The sequence below is a fragment of the Melanerpes formicivorus genome, unplaced genomic scaffold, assembly GCF_026170545.1.
Source record: "Melanerpes formicivorus ecotype bairdi unplaced genomic scaffold, bMelFor1.0.p_v2 SCAF_29, whole genome shotgun sequence".
In the NCBI taxonomy this organism is placed as follows: domain Eukaryota; kingdom Metazoa; phylum Chordata; class Aves; order Piciformes; family Picidae; genus Melanerpes; species Melanerpes formicivorus.
In genome coordinates, this window is record NW_027142381.1 from 6,458,700 (window position 1) to 6,476,415 (window position 17,716).

Below are 17,716 nucleotides of genomic sequence, written 5' to 3' on the forward strand. Positions count from 1 at the left end.
AACTAAACCATGGCACCAAGTGCCTCATCCAGTCTCTTCCTAAACACCTCCAGTGATGGTGACTCCTCCACGTCCTGGGGCAGCCCATGCCAATGGCCAATCTCTCTTTCTGTGAAGAACTTTTTCCTGGCATCCAGCCTGAAGCTTGAGACTGTGTCCTCTTGTTCTGGTGCTGGTTGCCTGGGAGAAGAGCCCAATCCCCACCTGGCTACAGCCTCCCTTCAGATAGCTGTAGAGAGCAACAAGGTCTCCTCTGAGCCTCCTCTTCTCCAGGCTATTAGATATGTCTAGTAACCTTTTGTGCTGGTTTTGGACCAGACAGAACGTAGAATTTACCCCCCCCAAAAAAAAGTAAATAACACTCAGACAGAATCTGGAAGTTAAACGAACCTTTCACACCCTTCATGGGTTTTTAATGTGCTTAAAGAACACACAGGCTAGGAAAATTAAATTACTTGGGGGGCATGTTGTGTCTGTAAAGCAAATTCTGCACAAACTGAGCTGTTAATCGTTCAGACTAGCATTGCACTCAGGCTGCTGCCTCTCCTGGAACAATCCTAAAGGATGAACTAGGAAGAAATAAACTTGGTGGTTTTCTTTTCCCTCTTAGATCCCTGGGAAAGTTATTAACAGAAAAGTCAAGGCTAACAGTTTTTCAGCATAATGATTCTCCTCCCTGTGAAGCTTTAGCTCACGCTTTGTGTGTGATGATGAATGGCTTCGCTCAGGTCATTATAGTGAAATAACATTTACAGCCTCCGGAGCCATGCTGGGAAGCTGCTGCATTCAGTAGTTTACATGTGCTTTGCCAAGTGTTGCTTTTGACATTTAAGTGTTTGGAGGCATTGTTAGATGTGTGCTGGATTTGGTTTATTTTAGCATCAGTTAAGGGAAATTGTAATGCTGCACTGGAATGTTAATGAAGAGCTGTGTCTTGTAGAAAAATAAATGCCACTGGTGAGCAGCCTGAGCGGCTGGGGCTGGGGTAACCTGTGCAGTTACCACCCAGGCTCTGCAGCAAACCTGCCTTTGTAAAACTTTTCATTTCCTCTACAGGGCTATGACCAGGAGGAGGCAATATGGGGAAGTTGCCAACCTTCTCCAAGGTGTGGTGAATGTGTTAGAGCACTTCAACAAATACATGGGGATTCCTCAGATCCGGCAGCTTTCGGAAAGGTAAACGCCTCAAGCCCTGAGCGCTTCCATCCCCAGCCCCGCTTGGAAGGAAGGTTCCAAAACCCACCAGGCAGAATCAGTTTCTCAAGGATGTAAAGGCTAGACATGGTCCTTTGAGCTTCTCTCCAGCCAAAACAAATGGCTTGAAATTGAACACAGTTAGCTCAAGTCTTGAGCAGCCTATTGTGTTAAATAACAGCAATTAGCACAGATGTAAGCCTTAAGTGCTCTGTGCTTCTCATTGACTGGCTTTTCATTTACTTACCTGGAGTAATCTGTGGAAGTGCAAATTGCTTTATGTGATCTTCATGTGGTGAACCCTGAGGTGATGCTTTCACCCACGTTCTTAAGCCCTTCAGCAACATAGCATGAAGCAGAAACCTGGGCTTTAACACAGCGGTGCTTGGGGCCCCTGTCTGCCCAGACATGTGCTTACTGCTGTCGAGTTGCTGTCAGACTCCACAGTTGCCCAGGGGTTTAGGCAGGCTGGATTTCTTCTTGTGCATTTGCCAGACTCAGTTATTCTGAGCACCTCCAGTTTCTTCTGCCAAAACCTGCTCCCATTGCCCAATTCTGCTGAGATTTGAGGTTTGTAGCAAACCTTCCCAAGATCCCATGCAGCATTGCCTGACTGCTCTAAACATTTATGCTGAGCTTGGGTAGTCTTCTAGTGTGGAGTCAGATGTTTAAATTGGGTGAGTTTTGCTGCAGCTCCACCAGCAGGCACCCACCATTCTCAGCAGCAGCAGGTGAAGGCTCAGTGGTGACTTGAGGCACCAGATCTCCTAGGACCTTGGCTTTCATTTGGGATGTGACAGACTGGTGTCAAGGGAGCAGGGCCCTCCCTGTTCTAGGGATCATTGCCGTCTCCTGGCCAAAACCTACTTTTCCTGCTGTACTGGAAGCTTTATTTCCCTCACATCACACATTAGATGTTTGCTTAACAGCCTGAAGTAGTGCTGAGCACAGCCCAGAGGTGGAAGCAACCTATTAATGTTAGGGATGAAGCTCCTTAATGAGAGAGCCACATCCGATAGCACTTCTCTTCTCTTTGAAAGCTGCACATCTCTCACCACCATCCTCTTGCTGCCCAAGCTGACTTTGCTCATTACAGAGGTACTTGGAGGAGCCTTGCAGGCACAGGAATGAATTTTTTGGGGTGACTCCCTTTGCTAAGACAGCAGCTGGCTGCCTGTGCTGTTTAGTGATGGAAACAGCGTTTGAAGGATTTGTTTGTAATACTTTTGTGTAAATCCGTTGGATTTTCTTTACGGTATAGATGCCTCTTCCAGAAACCCCAGATGGGATCCATGAAACGGAGCAAAAATACCATCCACCCAAAACTGGGAGAGAGAAGGGGCCTTGTTTTAACAAAGCATTTGCTTAAATGAACATGAGCATCAAGGAAATATAAACATATGTCAGTGCTTTTCTGGGTTGAGGCTGCTGTCTGCTCCAACCTCATGCTCCGATAGATAACTTGCTTCATTTTCTTCTCCTGGTAGTGCCCTTGGGCAAAAACCTGCTGTCATTGGCCATTTTGAAGCCAAATGTAATTTAAGCCTTGGTCCAGAATTCTGGCTGATTTCCCCCTTTCTGATGGATGCTTATTTAATACTTTGGTAGTTGCTGATAATTATAGAAAACAATTCATCCTGCTGCTAAAAGGCGCAGTGGCTGCGAGTCACGCCAGAGAGCCTGGCAAGGACACGCAGGGGAAAAAAAAAACCTTCTTTTGTTTTATTCTCCCTTCAAGATAAGGATCTGAAAAGCTCAAGAAAGTCTGTTCCCCCTATTTTTAGAATTGCCTCGGCAGGGTTTTCCTTCCAGTGTTTACAGAGGGAGAGTTGCACCATCTGGTAGCGATAGAAGCGGCTGCTTGTGGGGCGAGAGGAGAGCTGCACCCAGGGTGTTGCTGGGATCTCTTTACTGCTTTGACATCCAGGCAGCAAATTACTGCAGGGAGGTCTGTGGCACAGTAATATCTGCTTTGGAGTTTTGACTACACGTGTACATGTTAGGGGTCCAATTTGGAGTTGACTTTTTTCCCTCTCTTTGCTTTTGTGATTCATGAAACATCAAAGGCGGTTTGCCTGGCTTCTCGCAGGGCTGGTTTCAGACTGTGAAATTGCTGGGGTTTAATATCTCCTGAACGTGGTTTACTGGTACAAGTAAAGCCCCTTGGATGTTTGTGAAGGCAAGAAATGCTTTAGTGGATGTTGGCACAGAGCTGTGATAGTAACCTAAGTCTGTTATATACAATAAGTCTATTATATGCACTGCTAAACAAGCAGATTCTGTTGCTTTCTTTAATAAAGAGCCTCTCTTTCTTGGTGTGAATGGAGTGAAGCCAAATATGAATGGGAAACCATGAGAAGGGGAAGTACCTGCTAGGTGCTGTTGGATGTGCTCTGTGTCATGGGGTGTTTGATTTAGGTTCCTGCTCCTAGATGCTGTGAAGACTAATGATGTGTTTTTAGTGTTGCTTTCCACCTGTTCTGACCCTTTGAAAACAACCAAACAAAACCCCACTGTAAGTATTCATTGGGAACCTGACTGAGCCCTCAATTAATTGGCTTCTTGTGCTGATCCTGTTGAGTATTGATAGAGAAGTGTCACAGTTCACATCCCAAAGGAAATATTTTCCTAAGAGGGTTCCTGAACCAGCTTCTTCTACAGCACAATGGAAGCTCTTTCTTATAGTCAATAGCAATATTTTGTTATCTCTCAGTCCTCTGTTTTGTCTGTGGAGGGAGCATGCAGCTAGTGGCCACAAACCCACCCATCAAAGTGGTCAAGCAAGCCTTGCAGATAGTGGAAAAAAAGCCTGGAAAGTATTTAGGAGAAGGATGATTATAAGATTGCCCCAGAAGAACAGGCTAGCTCAGCCTCTTTCTATCTCAGCAAGCTGCCAGGGTAGTTTAAGATTTCTGGTAGCTTTGGCTACAGGAGTTGTGGTTTCTAGTACTTCAGTGCCATTTGAAACAGAACAGTGGGGGTTCTTGGGTTCTTGGTTTGTTGGGTTTTTTTGAAGCAGGGGAAACCAAGAACAAAAGCCACTAATCATAAAACAAAAGTCAGAAAAACAAAAACTGCTAATACTTGGGGAAGCAAAGGTTTTGGCACAGGTGAGCAATCCCAGGAATAAGGCAGCTCCCTGTTACAGTGAGCCAGGATGGCTGCTGGGGGCATCTGGTCCTGGAAAGATTCATAGAATGGTTTGGGTTAGAAAGGACCTTGAAGATCATCCAGTTCTAACCTCTCTGCCATGGGCAGGGACACCTTCCACCGGCCCAGGTTGCTCAAGGCCTCATCCAGCTTGGCCTTGTACACCTCTAGGAAGGAGGCATCCACAACCTCCCTGGGCAACCTGTTCCAGTGTCTCACCACCCTCACTGCAAAGAATTTCTTCCTAATCTCCAGTCTAAATCTGCTCTCCTCAAGCTTCAATCCATTCCCTCTCGTTCTGTCACTACAAGCCCTGCTAAAAAGCCCATCCTCAGTTTTCCTGTGGTACTTTCTGGTACTGGAAGGTCTCCCTGAAGCCTTCTCTTCTCCAGGCTGAACAGCCCCAGCTCTCTCAGCCTGTCCCCTTAGGGGAGGTTCTCCAGCCCTCTGAGGAGGGATCCAAAAGCTGTTACCAACCAGGAGTGCCTGCTGTTGCTGAGCCTTAGTGGGCAATTCCCTTTCTGCAAGTGGTTAAACACAGAGATACTTCTCCACCTGCAGAGAGGTCTGTGAGCAGTGAGAGAAGCCAGCCTGGTGGGGAGGTTTTGTGGTGGCAGTTCCCATTGCATGAGATTTGTTCTGAATTATTGAAAGGCTCACAGCTTTCCATGGGGAGCAATCATCTCTAGTGGCTGCAGAGAGAGCCTTCCTGTCATCTCTGCCTAGAGCAGTGGCTCTCTGAAGAGATGCCATCAAGGTTTTAACGTTTCTGGGTGTGTGGCTGTGTGCTTAGGTAAAGAGCAATAGTTACTGTGGAGGCAGTGGGGCTCCCTCTCATTGCTCACACATACCTAAACCTGTGGCTGCTTTGATGTCTCTGTCCTATCTCTATCTTACAAGATACAAAGGGGGAGAAAAAGGCTAAACCTCCTTTTCCCTGTTTGCTTTTGAGAGATTTTTAAGCAGGACCTTTTTTGTTAAAGCCACATATATCTATCTATTTAACATCCCATTTCAGCAAGGCATTCCTGCAAGCTTCTTAATTTAAGGGTAGGAGAATCCCCGTTAAGATTATCCTTAAGTACTTTCCTGAATCGGAGCCTAAACCAACAAAGCCTGTGGACAGGGCTTTTAACTGCTTGACAGTGCCTCTTTTAAATATGTTGAGTCTTTAGGAGCCTGGCTGCTGCTCTTCTCAGTGCCTCCACTCTGCTTCCACTGCAGCTGCTGTCAGCTAGGAAGGTTCCTGCAGCTCGTAAGGAAAGCAGTACCACAGCTAATAACTTCCAGTCGTTTGTACACACTCATTCATTCCTGATAGTAAAGACCTCTTGTTTCTTGATATTTAAAATATCCAATCCATCTTTAATGTCTTTTTTTTCCTTCTTATTTCCCCCCCTCCTTTTCCATAAGGATCAAAGGGTTTGGTTCTGTGGTGCTTTCTCATGTGAATTCCTGGTGCTCACTTAGGCAGGATTATTGTGACTGCTGGGCCGAGTTCCTCCTTACTGCTTAAATTTCCCATTCCTATTTCAACATCTCACTCTCTTGTTTCACAGTTCTGAAGGTGTTAAGTGGGGATCTATACCTGGAGGAGGAGAGGAGTTTCTAAGCATTCCTCTGAAGCAGAAAGCTTAAGTGGGAATGGCTTTTGACAGCGCAGGCAGGAAGCTTTTCCAGCAAAATCCCCCTAAATAAATCTTGGATAAGGCAGGTCATACATGCACTTAAATCACAGATATAAAGTTGTATTTCAGCCATCACTTTTAAAGGCCTAGCATTTGCTGCCTTTGGCACCATTAAGGAATCCAGCCTGCTCTCCAGCATCATCAGGTCATCCTGCAGTGTTCCGCTACTAATGGACCTCAAATGGGAAGATTAAAGCAGCAGATCCTTCCTTGATAAGGCTGAGGAGCCTTTAAACAGCAAAATAAATCCAAATCCTTCTCCCCACAGTCTGAACAAACATTGTCTCAAAAGTAAATGCAGCTACTCTTTCCAGCACATCAATCTGAGTGGAAAAAAATCCACTGCTTTGAGCGATCAGTTCAGACCTTAAAGCCTTCCCAGTATAATAAAACGTGATGGAAGAATTCAAGGGCTGCAGCGGGCTCTGAGTGCTTTCACTGTTTGTTTTGGCTCTTGCCAGTGTGTGTAGGCATTTCCATTTCCTGAGAAGTATCAATTAAGCTGTATTGACTTTTATTTCTGGAAATTGGAAGCTTTATTCTCTCAGCTAAATAAAGAGCAAGGCTGTGGGTCGCTCCAAACCCTTCTCACCCGTTTCGTACTGTTGCTCTTTTGTGCTTCTTAGGACACAGAAGACTTACAGGATAAAACTGCAGCCAGCAGTGTCCACACAGATGCATTTAACAGTAGGTCAGTACAGTAGGTCAGTGCAGTGGAATTGGGAAGGGTTCAGGAGGAAGACTGAGACCTTCTGGAGTGTTAGAAACCTGGGTTTGTTGAAATGTGGTTGGCACACACAAATGTAAAGACAGATTGATCAGGCTGGCTTTAAAGGAACCCTTGTGATTTCTCAGCTGATTAACTGCTCATTATTGAGATTGCAGCAGGGCAAGAGCATCAGGGACATGTTCTGCTACAGCTCAGGAGTCAATGCTGTAGAGCTGGAGCTGTCATCCAGGGAGCAAGTGCTCTCCCAGTTTTGTCAGGCGGATGTTGTGACATGTGGGGGTTTTCACTTTAGCACGCTTTTTGTTGGCTCATGGAAACCTGGATGTAGCTGTTAAGAGTTTCAGTCCACTTTGTAGTGATGTTTACAGGCAATGAAGCAAAAAAGTTGGTTGTACCACCCCCAAAGCCCTTGCTTCCTCTCTCCCTGTCAGGGTGAAAGCAGCACAGAATGAGTTGGGACAGCAGATCCTGGCTGACTTTGAGGAAGCCTTTCCTTCTCAAGGTACAAAGGTAAAGTTCTCACTTCCCCTCTTCCTCCCATTGAAAAGTCTTGCTGAAAACTATTCAGTGTCATGGGGGTTGATCTCATTTTACATCTAGATTTGGTTTCTCTCAGTTTCAGGAGTTATTTTGGCCTTCCAGTATCTGAAGGGGGCCTACAGGAAGGCTGGGGAGGGACTGCTCAGGATCTCAGGTAGTGATAGGACTAGGGGGAATGGAATGAAGCTGGAGGTGGGGAGATTCAGGCTGAAGGGGAGGAGGAAGTTCTTCCCCATGAGAGTGGTGAAGCCCTGGAATGGGTTGTCCAGGGAGGTGGTTGGGGCCCCATCCCTGGAGGTGTTTAAGCCCAGGCTGGATGAGGCTCTGGGCAGGCTGATGTAGTGTGAGGTGTCCCTGCCCATGGCAGGGGGGTTGGAACTAGCTGATCCTTGTGGTCCCTTCCAACCCTGACTGATACTATGATACTATACTATGATACTATTTTAGAAAGCAGAGGAGTAACCCCAGGCTGTAGGGTGCTGGGTGTATTTCTTAGTGTCTCAAAGTGACCTGACAGACCAGAGTGGGGTTCCCTCATCATCTGAACCAGGTTACTGGCTTCTTGTTGGACCCAAAAGGTTCATGTTGTGTTCAGCTAAAGCCAAGTAGGGGCTGTCTGTTGACATGCTGCCACTAAGTTTGTCTCTGGTTTACTCAGCCAGCAGGAGACACAAATCTGGGCTAGGACTAAAGCACCAAATGTGCTTCCCCAAAATAATGCATCCAAATGTTTGCAAACAATAAGGGAGGGTAGGTGTCAGCTTGAGTCTATTTCAAAGCAAGCACTTAGTTCTGTCTTGCAGAACGCCAGCCCTGCTGACTTCTGCATAAAACGAACAACTGCAGAAGTGAGGGAACTGTTTGGAACAGATCTCTGATGAAGGGCAGATCTCTGTCCATGTGACTTAGCTTCAAACCAGCATTTTTAATTTTACAGTACTCTAAATTTTCTGCCTCTTCCACTAACATCATGGCACATCAACACAGCCCAGCAGATGCTACTTGAAGTGTTGCACATTAATCATCTCTAGACTGCTTTTTTTTTCCCCCCCATTAATTTGGGCTTCAGGTTTGCAGGAAATGGTTTTGCTTGTCCTGCTTGTCAGCCACTTCTCTTAAGCTGTTCCTCAGAATATCTGGGCTGATGAAATGCTTTGTAGAAGGGATGGGGCAACACTCCTTCCTGTAGATGGAAGTGGCAGCTCTTCTGTGGTAGAGAGCTTCTTGGCTGTTGAGCTACAGAGCAGCTTTACAGCTGGTGAAACAGGAGCAAGTCAGTTTTCATCCAACAGAAGAAAGGTAAAGAATTGGTAATAAAAAGTAGCAGCAGATGCATCACAAAGACAAGAAAAGATAAAGCCAAGGTAACCTGGGTGCTGTACACTTTGCAATCACCCATTCAGCTATTTAACCTTAAATCTTTTCTTCCTCTTTGTTTTGACAGAGGCCTGGTGGCCCCAGCAATGTCCTACGTGATGCCTGTCTGGTTGCCAACGTCCTGGATCCCAGGATCAAACAGGAAATCATCAAGAAATTCATTAAGCAGCACCTCTCTGAGTACCTGGTCCTTTTCCAGGAAAACCAAGATGTAAGGGAAGCTTCACAAGCTGCAGTGGGATTTTGCATTTTGCTCTGCTGGTGTTGACCAAGTTCAGATTTCCACAGGGTCCTGTGGTGCAACATTCCTAACCGCAGGGTTTGGAGGCAGTCACTTGGGGGTGTGCTGTGAACTGGCTGATGAGTTGGGAGGCAATGTCAGGATGACTTCCTCCCACCTTAGCCCTCAGCTGCATAGATCAGCCCTGGAAACATTTTCCCCTTGTATAGCAACTAAATAAATTCAAGCTAGGTGCTTTCTGCCCTGTAATGAGGGGTTGAAAAATTGAACCCTGAAGATTGCAAACCCCCCACACTTGGAAAAAAAGTCTCTTCCCCTCAGAGAAACAAACAAAAACCCCCAAAATACCTAAAAAGGGGGGGCAAGGGATTTCCAGGAGGTGGATTAATCTTTGTAGCTCAGATGGAGACTTCCTGTCCTGATGCTAGGGGAACTTAGAGAGGATTAACAGGACTTGTAAAAAAACTTACTATAATAATCTTGGATTTGAATAAAACCCAACTCAACAAAACCAGCCTTGAACTACCAGGTTTGAAATGTCCACAGTTTGTGACAAAGAGGGGGAGGGAAAAAGGCTGAAGTGCTTCATTTTAAATAGCATTTTCTCCATCACAGTGTTTTGGATCAATCTTTCTACTTTTTGGCAAGAACACATTAATCCTGAGGTGGGGATGGGGGGAAAAAAACCCATCCTGTTCCTGTTGTAAGAATTCTTCTAGAAGTTTATGAGTCCATAGTCCTCAGAGTGTAAAAAACCAGCTGAATAGGGGAATCCAAGGCCTGTGTTCTCATCTCTCAGGATCTCTCGTGTTTAATTTCGCTGTCTGCCAAACAGGGAGGGTGGGATCAAATATATTATAATTGGATTGAATGTTCAATAGCACCTACATGATTTAACAGTGCTGTTATCCTCATTTTCAACAGAACTTGCTCTCTTAATTCACACAAGATTGGGTTTTCAGCCTGGTGTGTCTTTAAGCGCTTTGAAGAACGGCCGTGGGCGTTCGGAGTGTTATTAGTAGTGGCCACTTTAGCTTCAATCGATAGCCCAAGCTGCTCTAGGAGGCTGCAGCAGCACAGGCAGGCAGGCAGGCTGAATGTCAGCAGCTGCTGGAGGTGCTGTTTCCATCTGGTTCAGGTGGCCTGGCTGGACAAGATCGACAGGCGCTACGCCTGGATCAAGCGGCAGCTGGTGGACTACGAGGAGAAGTACGGCCGCATGTTCCCCCCGGAGTGGTGCATGACGGAGCGCATCGCCGTGGAGTTCTGCCACGTCACCAGGTCAGCCCACGAGGCCTGCCAGCATGACAGGGCTTGGCAGGGACCTCTGGAGCTCATCTGCTGCAGCCCCCTGACAGAGCTCCTTCACCTAGGGCAGGTTGTGCAGGATTGCACCCAGATGGGTCTGGAATGACTCCAGAGATGGAGACTCCAGCACCCTTCTGGCCAGGCTGCTTCAGTGCTCTACCACCTTCAAAGTACGGAGCTTCCTCCTCATGTTTGGATGGAACTTCCTGTGTTCAAGTTTGTGCATGTTACCTCTTGCTCTGTCACTGGGCACCACTGAGAAAAGCCTGGCCTCATCCTCCTGACCCCTGCCTTTTGAGTATTTCTAAGGAGGATTTATTAAGAGTCATCTTCCTTGAAACAGAAGCTTGGCTTGTCTGCTACCAAATTGATTGTGTATGTCCTTAGGACTTGGAAATCAGTCTTCAAATATCTATACAGAATTGTCCATGATTAAAAGCAAGTGAAGAGTGAAAACCCTGAGAAGGTGCACCAAAACTCTGTGTACTGTTGAGGGAGTGAGATGATGTGGAAATCGATTTTCAGTGTAAGAGAGGTAACAATCAGTATTGTTAGAGGCTGAGTCAAACAGTGTGAGCCACCCATGGTGTGGCTGCCTTGGACCATGCTTTGACAGCCAGAGACAAGGAACCCAAAGGAGGTACCAGCTGGGGTCCCAGTAGCACCATTGCCTTTGTTCTAGACCCCAGTCAGAGATGCTGTGCTGTAGGCTTTCCTGGTTGCAGCAGTGCCCTGGCTGTGAGAAGGTGGAGTCCTGTTACCCACAGAGCTCTGTACAACTGTGGCTATGTTTGAAACGTGATCTGTGAAGCAGTTTTATATTAGCATCTTAGGAGTCAGCTTGAGTTTTGTGATGAAAATCTCTCCAGGGGATGGACTGAATGGCAGTATTGGGTTTCAGATCTTTATAGAAAACCACATTTGTGTTTTGCTGTTTCCCTTCTCTCTTTCAGGACAGAGCTCGCTAAGATCATGCGCACGAGAGCCAAGGAGATTGAGGTGAAGTTGCTGTTGTTTGCAATCCAGAGGACAACCAACTTTGAAGGACTTCTGGCCAAACGCTTCTCAGGTTGCACCCTAGCTGATGGGACAGTGGTAAGGGGACTTCTAAAGAGCAACCCTTTACTCAACAGCTTCCTGGGGAGAAAGAAGCCCTCTCAGAGCAGTGGTAAAGGGAGACTGCAAAAGGTGTCACCTGCAGCCTCCTCTAAGCACTGGCTGGAGAGGGTTAGGGTCTTTTGTGTGACTCAGTGGCTTGTGATTAGCAAAGTGATCCTTGATCTTGCAGACTGTGGTAGAGAGAATGGCACAGGGCTCACAAGAAGGAAAGTGCATTGATTGTGTGCTTCTTGGTTCTCCTTGGACCTGTGCTGTTTGCAGCTGAAGCCACATTGCTATGGAGAACCACAAATTACAGCATGGTGACTGCATTATGATGTTTGTTCTCTGCATGTCCCTGACACGTACCTAAAAGTCCCCCCTTCATTTCTAGTTACCACATGTTCACCACATGGTACCATCTTTCAGTCCCACATTGTCTGCTGGCTTAGGCTTACTTGCAGGAGCATTGGGGACCTTCTACGTTTCGGTGTCTGATTTGGTCGATTGCAAAGGCAGAGCCAAGAGAAACAGCTCAGCGAACATCTCTGGGGTCATCTCTGTGCTTTCACTGCCTGAAATCTCAGCCAAGAGCTCTGCCAGCCAAGTGCCCTGGGAGCACAGAGTCCACGTGTGGCTCAGAAGCCACTGGTTTGAGGTTGGCCTCTCTGTCCAGCTGGTGTTTGGAAGCCTGCTTAGATGTGTTAATTCAGCCTAGGAGGCAAGCCTGCCTGACCAGCTTCTAATTTGCTGTGGATCAGTAGGTGCCACTAATTAAGAAGGGAAGTCCTGTAAGGTTTTCCTCCTGGCTGAATTTAGCTCTCTCAAGAATATGCCTTTATTTTTCTGACAAATTTCATGCAGAATGTGCAGCTTTAATTAAAGTGGCTTCACTGGGCTCTCAGCCCTTCAGAGAAGATAGGCACAGAAGCAGCTACAGCTGAGGAAAACAGAAGGGGAGGATGTGGCCTGAAATCATAGAAAATCCATTCTGCCACCCTTTCTAAGCCACCTGGAGGCTGTCACACTCTGGATGTCAACACCTGACCTGGTTTATACACAAAATGAGGGCCACAATTAGAAATGGCTCTGTGGTGAGTGCACAGCAGGGACAGGCAGCCTGGTGGGAGCTGTAGTGCAGGAGTTACGGTGGCAGCAGAGTTTGGGGCCTGCTCTCATGGCTCCATTTGCTTTGGAGTGCATGGTTTGAGGGAGTGGGAATTTGAATCACAGAGTCATTAAGGTTGGAAAAGTCCTCTAAGATCAGCAAGTCAAACTGTCAACACAACACCTCCATGGCCACTAACCCATGTCCCCATGCCTGCATGTGTTTTGAGCACCTCCAGGGATGGTGACTCCACCACTGCCCATGGCAGCCTCTTCCATGGGTCAGAATGCCCCTGCAGGGACAACTCAGGCAGAGCAGATGAGTGTTGGGGCAAGAACAGCAGGCTGCAAGAGGGTGCTGAAGGTGAAGTGTGCTGGTAGGATGCTGGAGAGGGAGCCAGGCTCTAACCCTGTAGCAAGAGGGAGTGGGCTTTAACCTGGATTAGAGAGGAACTGCTTGGCAGTCTGCAGTCACCTCTGTGCTGTACAGTGCTTTGGAGGGCTTAGCAAAGCTAAACATGGATGGGGACAAACCAGGCTGCTCTCTGGGGATCTTACTCTTCTTTTTTTTTTTAACAGAAAAAGCCAGAAGTGGCACTTCCTTCCACCAACCCATTTCTGGAGGATGAAACTGGGACAGAAACAGATGAGATTGTGATTGAGAAAAGCGATATGGAGAAAGTGAGTCTTTGAAGTTCTTCAGCTGTCAGTGAGGGAGGCTCTGTCCAAATCTCTGGTGGTGCCTAAGCTTTTCCCATCACATTGATTTGAACAATTTGTTTTTCCAGCAATTAATTTAGGTGAGTTTTGATTCTCTGGGCAGCACACAGGCTCCCAGCACGACTGTGGTTTGCTGTGGCAATCTTTATTTCAGTTAACAGTGAGGAGACAATCCTGCCACCTGAGAGTGAGTTGGGTTCTGTTCTAGGCCATACAGCAGCAGCTCAAATGTAACTACAACCTTATCTAGTGGGAAGTGTCCTTGCCCATGGCAAAGAGGTTGGAACTAGATGATCCTTGAGGTCCTTTCCAACCCCTGATAGTTGTATGATTTCTGTCAAAGAAAGATGAACAGAGCTGGCCGCTCCGACCCCAGAAGAAGCTCCCACTACAAACAGTTGCAGTTCATGTTTTACCTTCTCAGCCAAGCAAACTTCAGTCTGGAGTCACCAGGCAACTCACTGAACTTTCAAGTGGCAGTTTGAGATTTTTCACCTCAGATATCTCACTTCTGGGATTTTTATCTCTGTAGTGCTTTTCATTCACTACCTCTGCAAAGCAAGCAACACCTAACCACTTGTGAAAGCCCTTTGGGTTTCCAAAGCTCTCTGCAAACATGAGAGGAGTGAATGGTAAACACAATTGTTTTAATTGGCACCCATATCAAAGCCTGTAAGCCCTGTCATTTTTACTCACCAGGCAGATGTTTTCAAGTGTTCAACTGGGGAGGCTACTGCCCTCTCTTTGCTGAGTTTATAGCCCTGTAGACAGGCCATATGCAGATGGTGTCCTGGTGGAGGAGCAGGCCCTGAGGAGCCACCCAGATCCATGCCCCTGGGGAGGTTGTGGGATGGTAACTCTCCACCAGCACAGTTTGGTGTAGGGCAACCCTCTGCCTTCTACCCACAGCACAAGTCCTGATTAAGCAAAGTTTTGCTCTTTCCATCAAAATATGACTTGGGCAGTTGATACTGGCCAGACTTTATCAGTGATGTAGAAGATGGAGATAGGGAACTTAAGGAGACATCTGCAAGGTGTAGTTTTTATCAGGAGCTTGCATTCCAGTGTCTGTGATGGCTGGAGGAAGCTTGGCCTGAAGCAGTGTTGGGCTGAGAGAATTTCCTTGAAGAAGTCAGCAGTGCTGGAAGGCAGGTGAAGAGAGAACTTGCCAAGCCTGTTGAGGCTCTTCAGAGCTGGGTCTAGCCCTGGCCCTGGCCCTGGCCAGAAGCAGTTCAGGTGCTACTGAGAAAGGAACTGCTCTGCTCCCTGCACATGGGGAGGCTGGTACGAAGCCATCCTTTGAAATGCCATTTGTGGTGAGGTTGTTCCTCTCCTTCTGGGTCCACCCTGTGTTGATGCCCACCATGCAGTGCTGGGCTCTGCTGCAAGGGCACCTGCCTGCCAAATGGGAGCCCCACAGGCTCCAGGATTTCAGGCTCAAAGGACCAGCATATGGTGGTTAGTGCTGGTAAGTCCTTGTTGGAGGTCTCATCTTCTGTTACTAGCTGGAGAAGGGACAAGGAAGGATTGAAAATAAGAGTTTTGAGTGATAAAGCTCTTCCAAGACACTAGTTCTGAGAATTCAAGACACTTGGGAGTGTAAGAGGGAGCACAAGGGTTGGCGGAGAGGGAATCCGTGTTAAAAAAGAGCCTCCTTTAGTGATCCTAGCAGTTCAGTTTAATCTGTTTACTTTGGAGAGTAATGAAAGGAAACTGGGCCAGCTGCAGACCTCCTTACTGTGACAACAGTAACCTTTTATTATTTCCATCAAACTCAAGAAGGAAATAGCTTAAACATCTGCAGCTTTTGGACAGGATTGCACACTCAGAAACACAGCTTCGCTGCTACTGTTAAAAGATTTAGTATTCCCCTCACCATGCTGGGAGCAGCTGATGCAAAGGCACACACACAAAACCAGTTCTGCATTAGGAGCTGGCTCTTCCAGCCTGGTAAATTGTAAACATCATGAATCTGCAACCTTGTGTTGGTGCTGCCATCCTGGAAAGTTGGCAGCTGGAGGTTTCTGTCATTACCACCTATTGTTTTGCTCCGGGCTCCGCTGAGCCTCTGCATCCGGCAGAAACAGGCAGGCACTGGCAAAGGGACTGGGATAGAGAATGCTGGGTAGTGGCTCTCTCCCAAAGCTGTAAAATCTTACATTCTCCAGTCATGCTCTTAGAAGGTTAATGAAGCCAGGCTCATAGAGGTGGTCTGGTCTCCATGAAGCTCTGGGTTTGCAGCCATGTGTTAGTATTCGTTGTGTCTTCCAGTCTCAGTTCTTTCTGAGCAGAACTTGGCCTTGTCCTTCTTTGCTCTTTCTGCAAATGACTTTGTGCCACCTCCTCTGTCACTCAGGGGAATATGATGTCCTTTAGGCTCTCTTGTTTTGCTTCTCTTATGCTAAGAAGAAAAAAAAATATTCAGCTGGAAAAATTCATATCTTTATTGGCCAGGAGCTGATCCTGGCTCTTTATAGAGAGAAGCAAGAATTCCATTCCAGAGCCGCTCTGTGCAGGCAGGGGAAAATTGTCAGCTCCCCAGCAAGCAATGTGAAATATTGTCTGGCAGTAAAAACAATTAAAAATGTAGCTGTAGGGCAAAGATGAGCTTAAAGGACCTGCCCAGCCTGGTGCTTAAACACACACAGATTGAAGCATATGAATAGTCCCAGTGGCATTACAGAGATGTGCTTGGCCACTGCGTAGAGCATGGTGCTAAACTGAAGTGAGAGTAAACTGGATGACTCCCTCATGGCTTCTGTGCCTAATGCTCCAAATGTGATTTGAAAATAGGAATCTTTGCATCCCCAGAAACATGTTTCACAGTGGAAGCAGGCCTGTGATGTTGCCTGTATAATTCCACCTTCTCCAGTAACTGCATGTTGTTTATCTAACCCACATTCAGCCAGATGGAGCCTGTATCATTGAGTTATTATCCCTAATATTCTAAAATGTAAGGGTATTTCAGTGCTGCTTCCCAATAATTGCTGCATTTCAGTTCAGAAGTGACTTAGTGGAGTCTTGGTGCTGTTTAAAGGGTTCAGCAAGATTTTATTTACCAACTGCATTAAGATTCTCCTGCTGAAGTCTGTTAGCCTGGAGCAGCCTTCTCTTTGAGGATAAGGGTATTCTACAAGTGAAAGGAGAGTTTGTTGGAACACTAAAGCTCTGCAAAAAGAAGGAAAGTCCTGGACATCCAAAAATTCCATCAGCTTTATGCCTTTGATTATTTGACAACATATTTCTGTGTGCAGTGTTTTTGAAGACTTGTGTCCTTCTGTGCTGTTGCATCAGGCCTGCAGCAAGAGGAGTGTGGCCAGCAGGTCAAGAGAAGTGATTCTTCCTTTTACTCTGCTCTTGTGAGACCCCACCTTGAATACTGCATCCAGTTCTGGTGTACCCAGCATAACAAGGACACAGAGCTGTTGGACTGAGGCCAGAGGAGGGCCACAAAGATGATCCAAGGGCTGGAGCACCTCTGCTATGAGGATAGGCTGAGTGAGCTAGAAGAGAAGACTCTGAGGGGATCTTTTAGGTGCCTTCCAATACCTGAAGAGGTTCTACAGGAAGGCTGGAGAGGGACTTTTGAGAAGGATGTCTAGAGACAGGAGAAGAAGGAATGGTTTTAAGCTGAGGGAGGGTAGGTTTAGACTGGATCTTAGGAAGAAGATCTTGAGTACAAGAGTGATGGGACTCTGGAATGGGCTACCCAGAGAGGTTGTGGTTACCCCCTCCTTGGTGGTGTTCAAGGCCAGGTTGGATGAGGCCATAAGCAGCCAAGTCTAGCTGAGAGGTGTCTCTGCCCACAGCAGGCAGGTTGGAGTAGGTGATCTCTAAGGTCCCTTCCAACCTAAGCCATTCTATGTTTCCATGATTATTGTTTCTTCTAGGTCTTACAGAGCAGGTTTGAAACCAAGACTCTAAATGTTTTCTTACAGCCAAAGAAGCCAAAGGTCCCTGACAATCCTTTCCATGGTATTGTTTCCAAGTGCTTTGAGCCTCACCTTTATGTGTACATCGAGTCCCAGGACAAGTGAGTAGCCAACCTGCTCTTTTGGGTTTGTTTGCTTTTGCATGTCTGTTGCAGTTGGATTGGCCTAGATTTTGTACTCAAGCCACAGAAAGTTAATTTCCTGAAAGTCTGCTTTCATGGTTCTAGACAGTTAGGATGAGCAGGACCTTGTTCAGAGGGCTGTGGGTGGTGGCTTCATCTGTAACTGCAAAGGCAGGAGCACTGCCCACTGCCCTTCTGCAGCAGAGGCTTAGTGCTTCTGAAATTGCTTCTGTTCCCTCTGCAATTCCCAATGCAGATATGTGCCTTGCTTTCATCTCATGTTTTCCACAAATAGTAGGTTTGGTGGTTTTTTCTCTAAAATACACATGTGGCTTCATGGCAGAGGAGTTCCAAGATTTGCTTTACAGCAAGAAGTTGTTTGAGATCCTTAGATGAAAGCTGCTGGAGATGAGCTTGGCCGTAAGATAATATTATCATCGCTCACAGACTGGGGCTTTGTCAGGGGCTTTAATCCCTGCAACCCTTTTTCATCTTCCCCTTTGACTTAC

At 46.7% G+C, this 17,716-nt stretch overlaps 1 protein-coding gene across 1 annotated transcript in view; it reads left to right on the top strand.

Annotated features, from left to right (window-relative positions):
* The window catches only part of VPS53 (VPS53 subunit of GARP complex), a 75,306-nt gene that overhangs the window by 26,755 nt on the left and 30,835 nt on the right, over nucleotides 1-17,716 (top strand). The window contains exons 7-13 of the mRNA XM_068154765.1: nucleotides 1,057-1,176; nucleotides 7,194-7,272; nucleotides 8,747-8,890; nucleotides 10,059-10,201; nucleotides 11,182-11,323; nucleotides 13,013-13,114; nucleotides 17,092-17,186. Of these exons, the coding sequence (XP_068010866.1) occupies nucleotides 1,057-1,176; nucleotides 7,194-7,272; nucleotides 8,747-8,890; nucleotides 10,059-10,201; nucleotides 11,182-11,323; nucleotides 13,013-13,114; nucleotides 17,092-17,186 (825 nt within the window). The remainder of the gene's footprint in view (nucleotides 1-1,056; nucleotides 1,177-7,193; nucleotides 7,273-8,746; nucleotides 8,891-10,058; nucleotides 10,202-11,181; nucleotides 11,324-13,012; nucleotides 13,115-17,091; nucleotides 17,187-17,716) is intronic.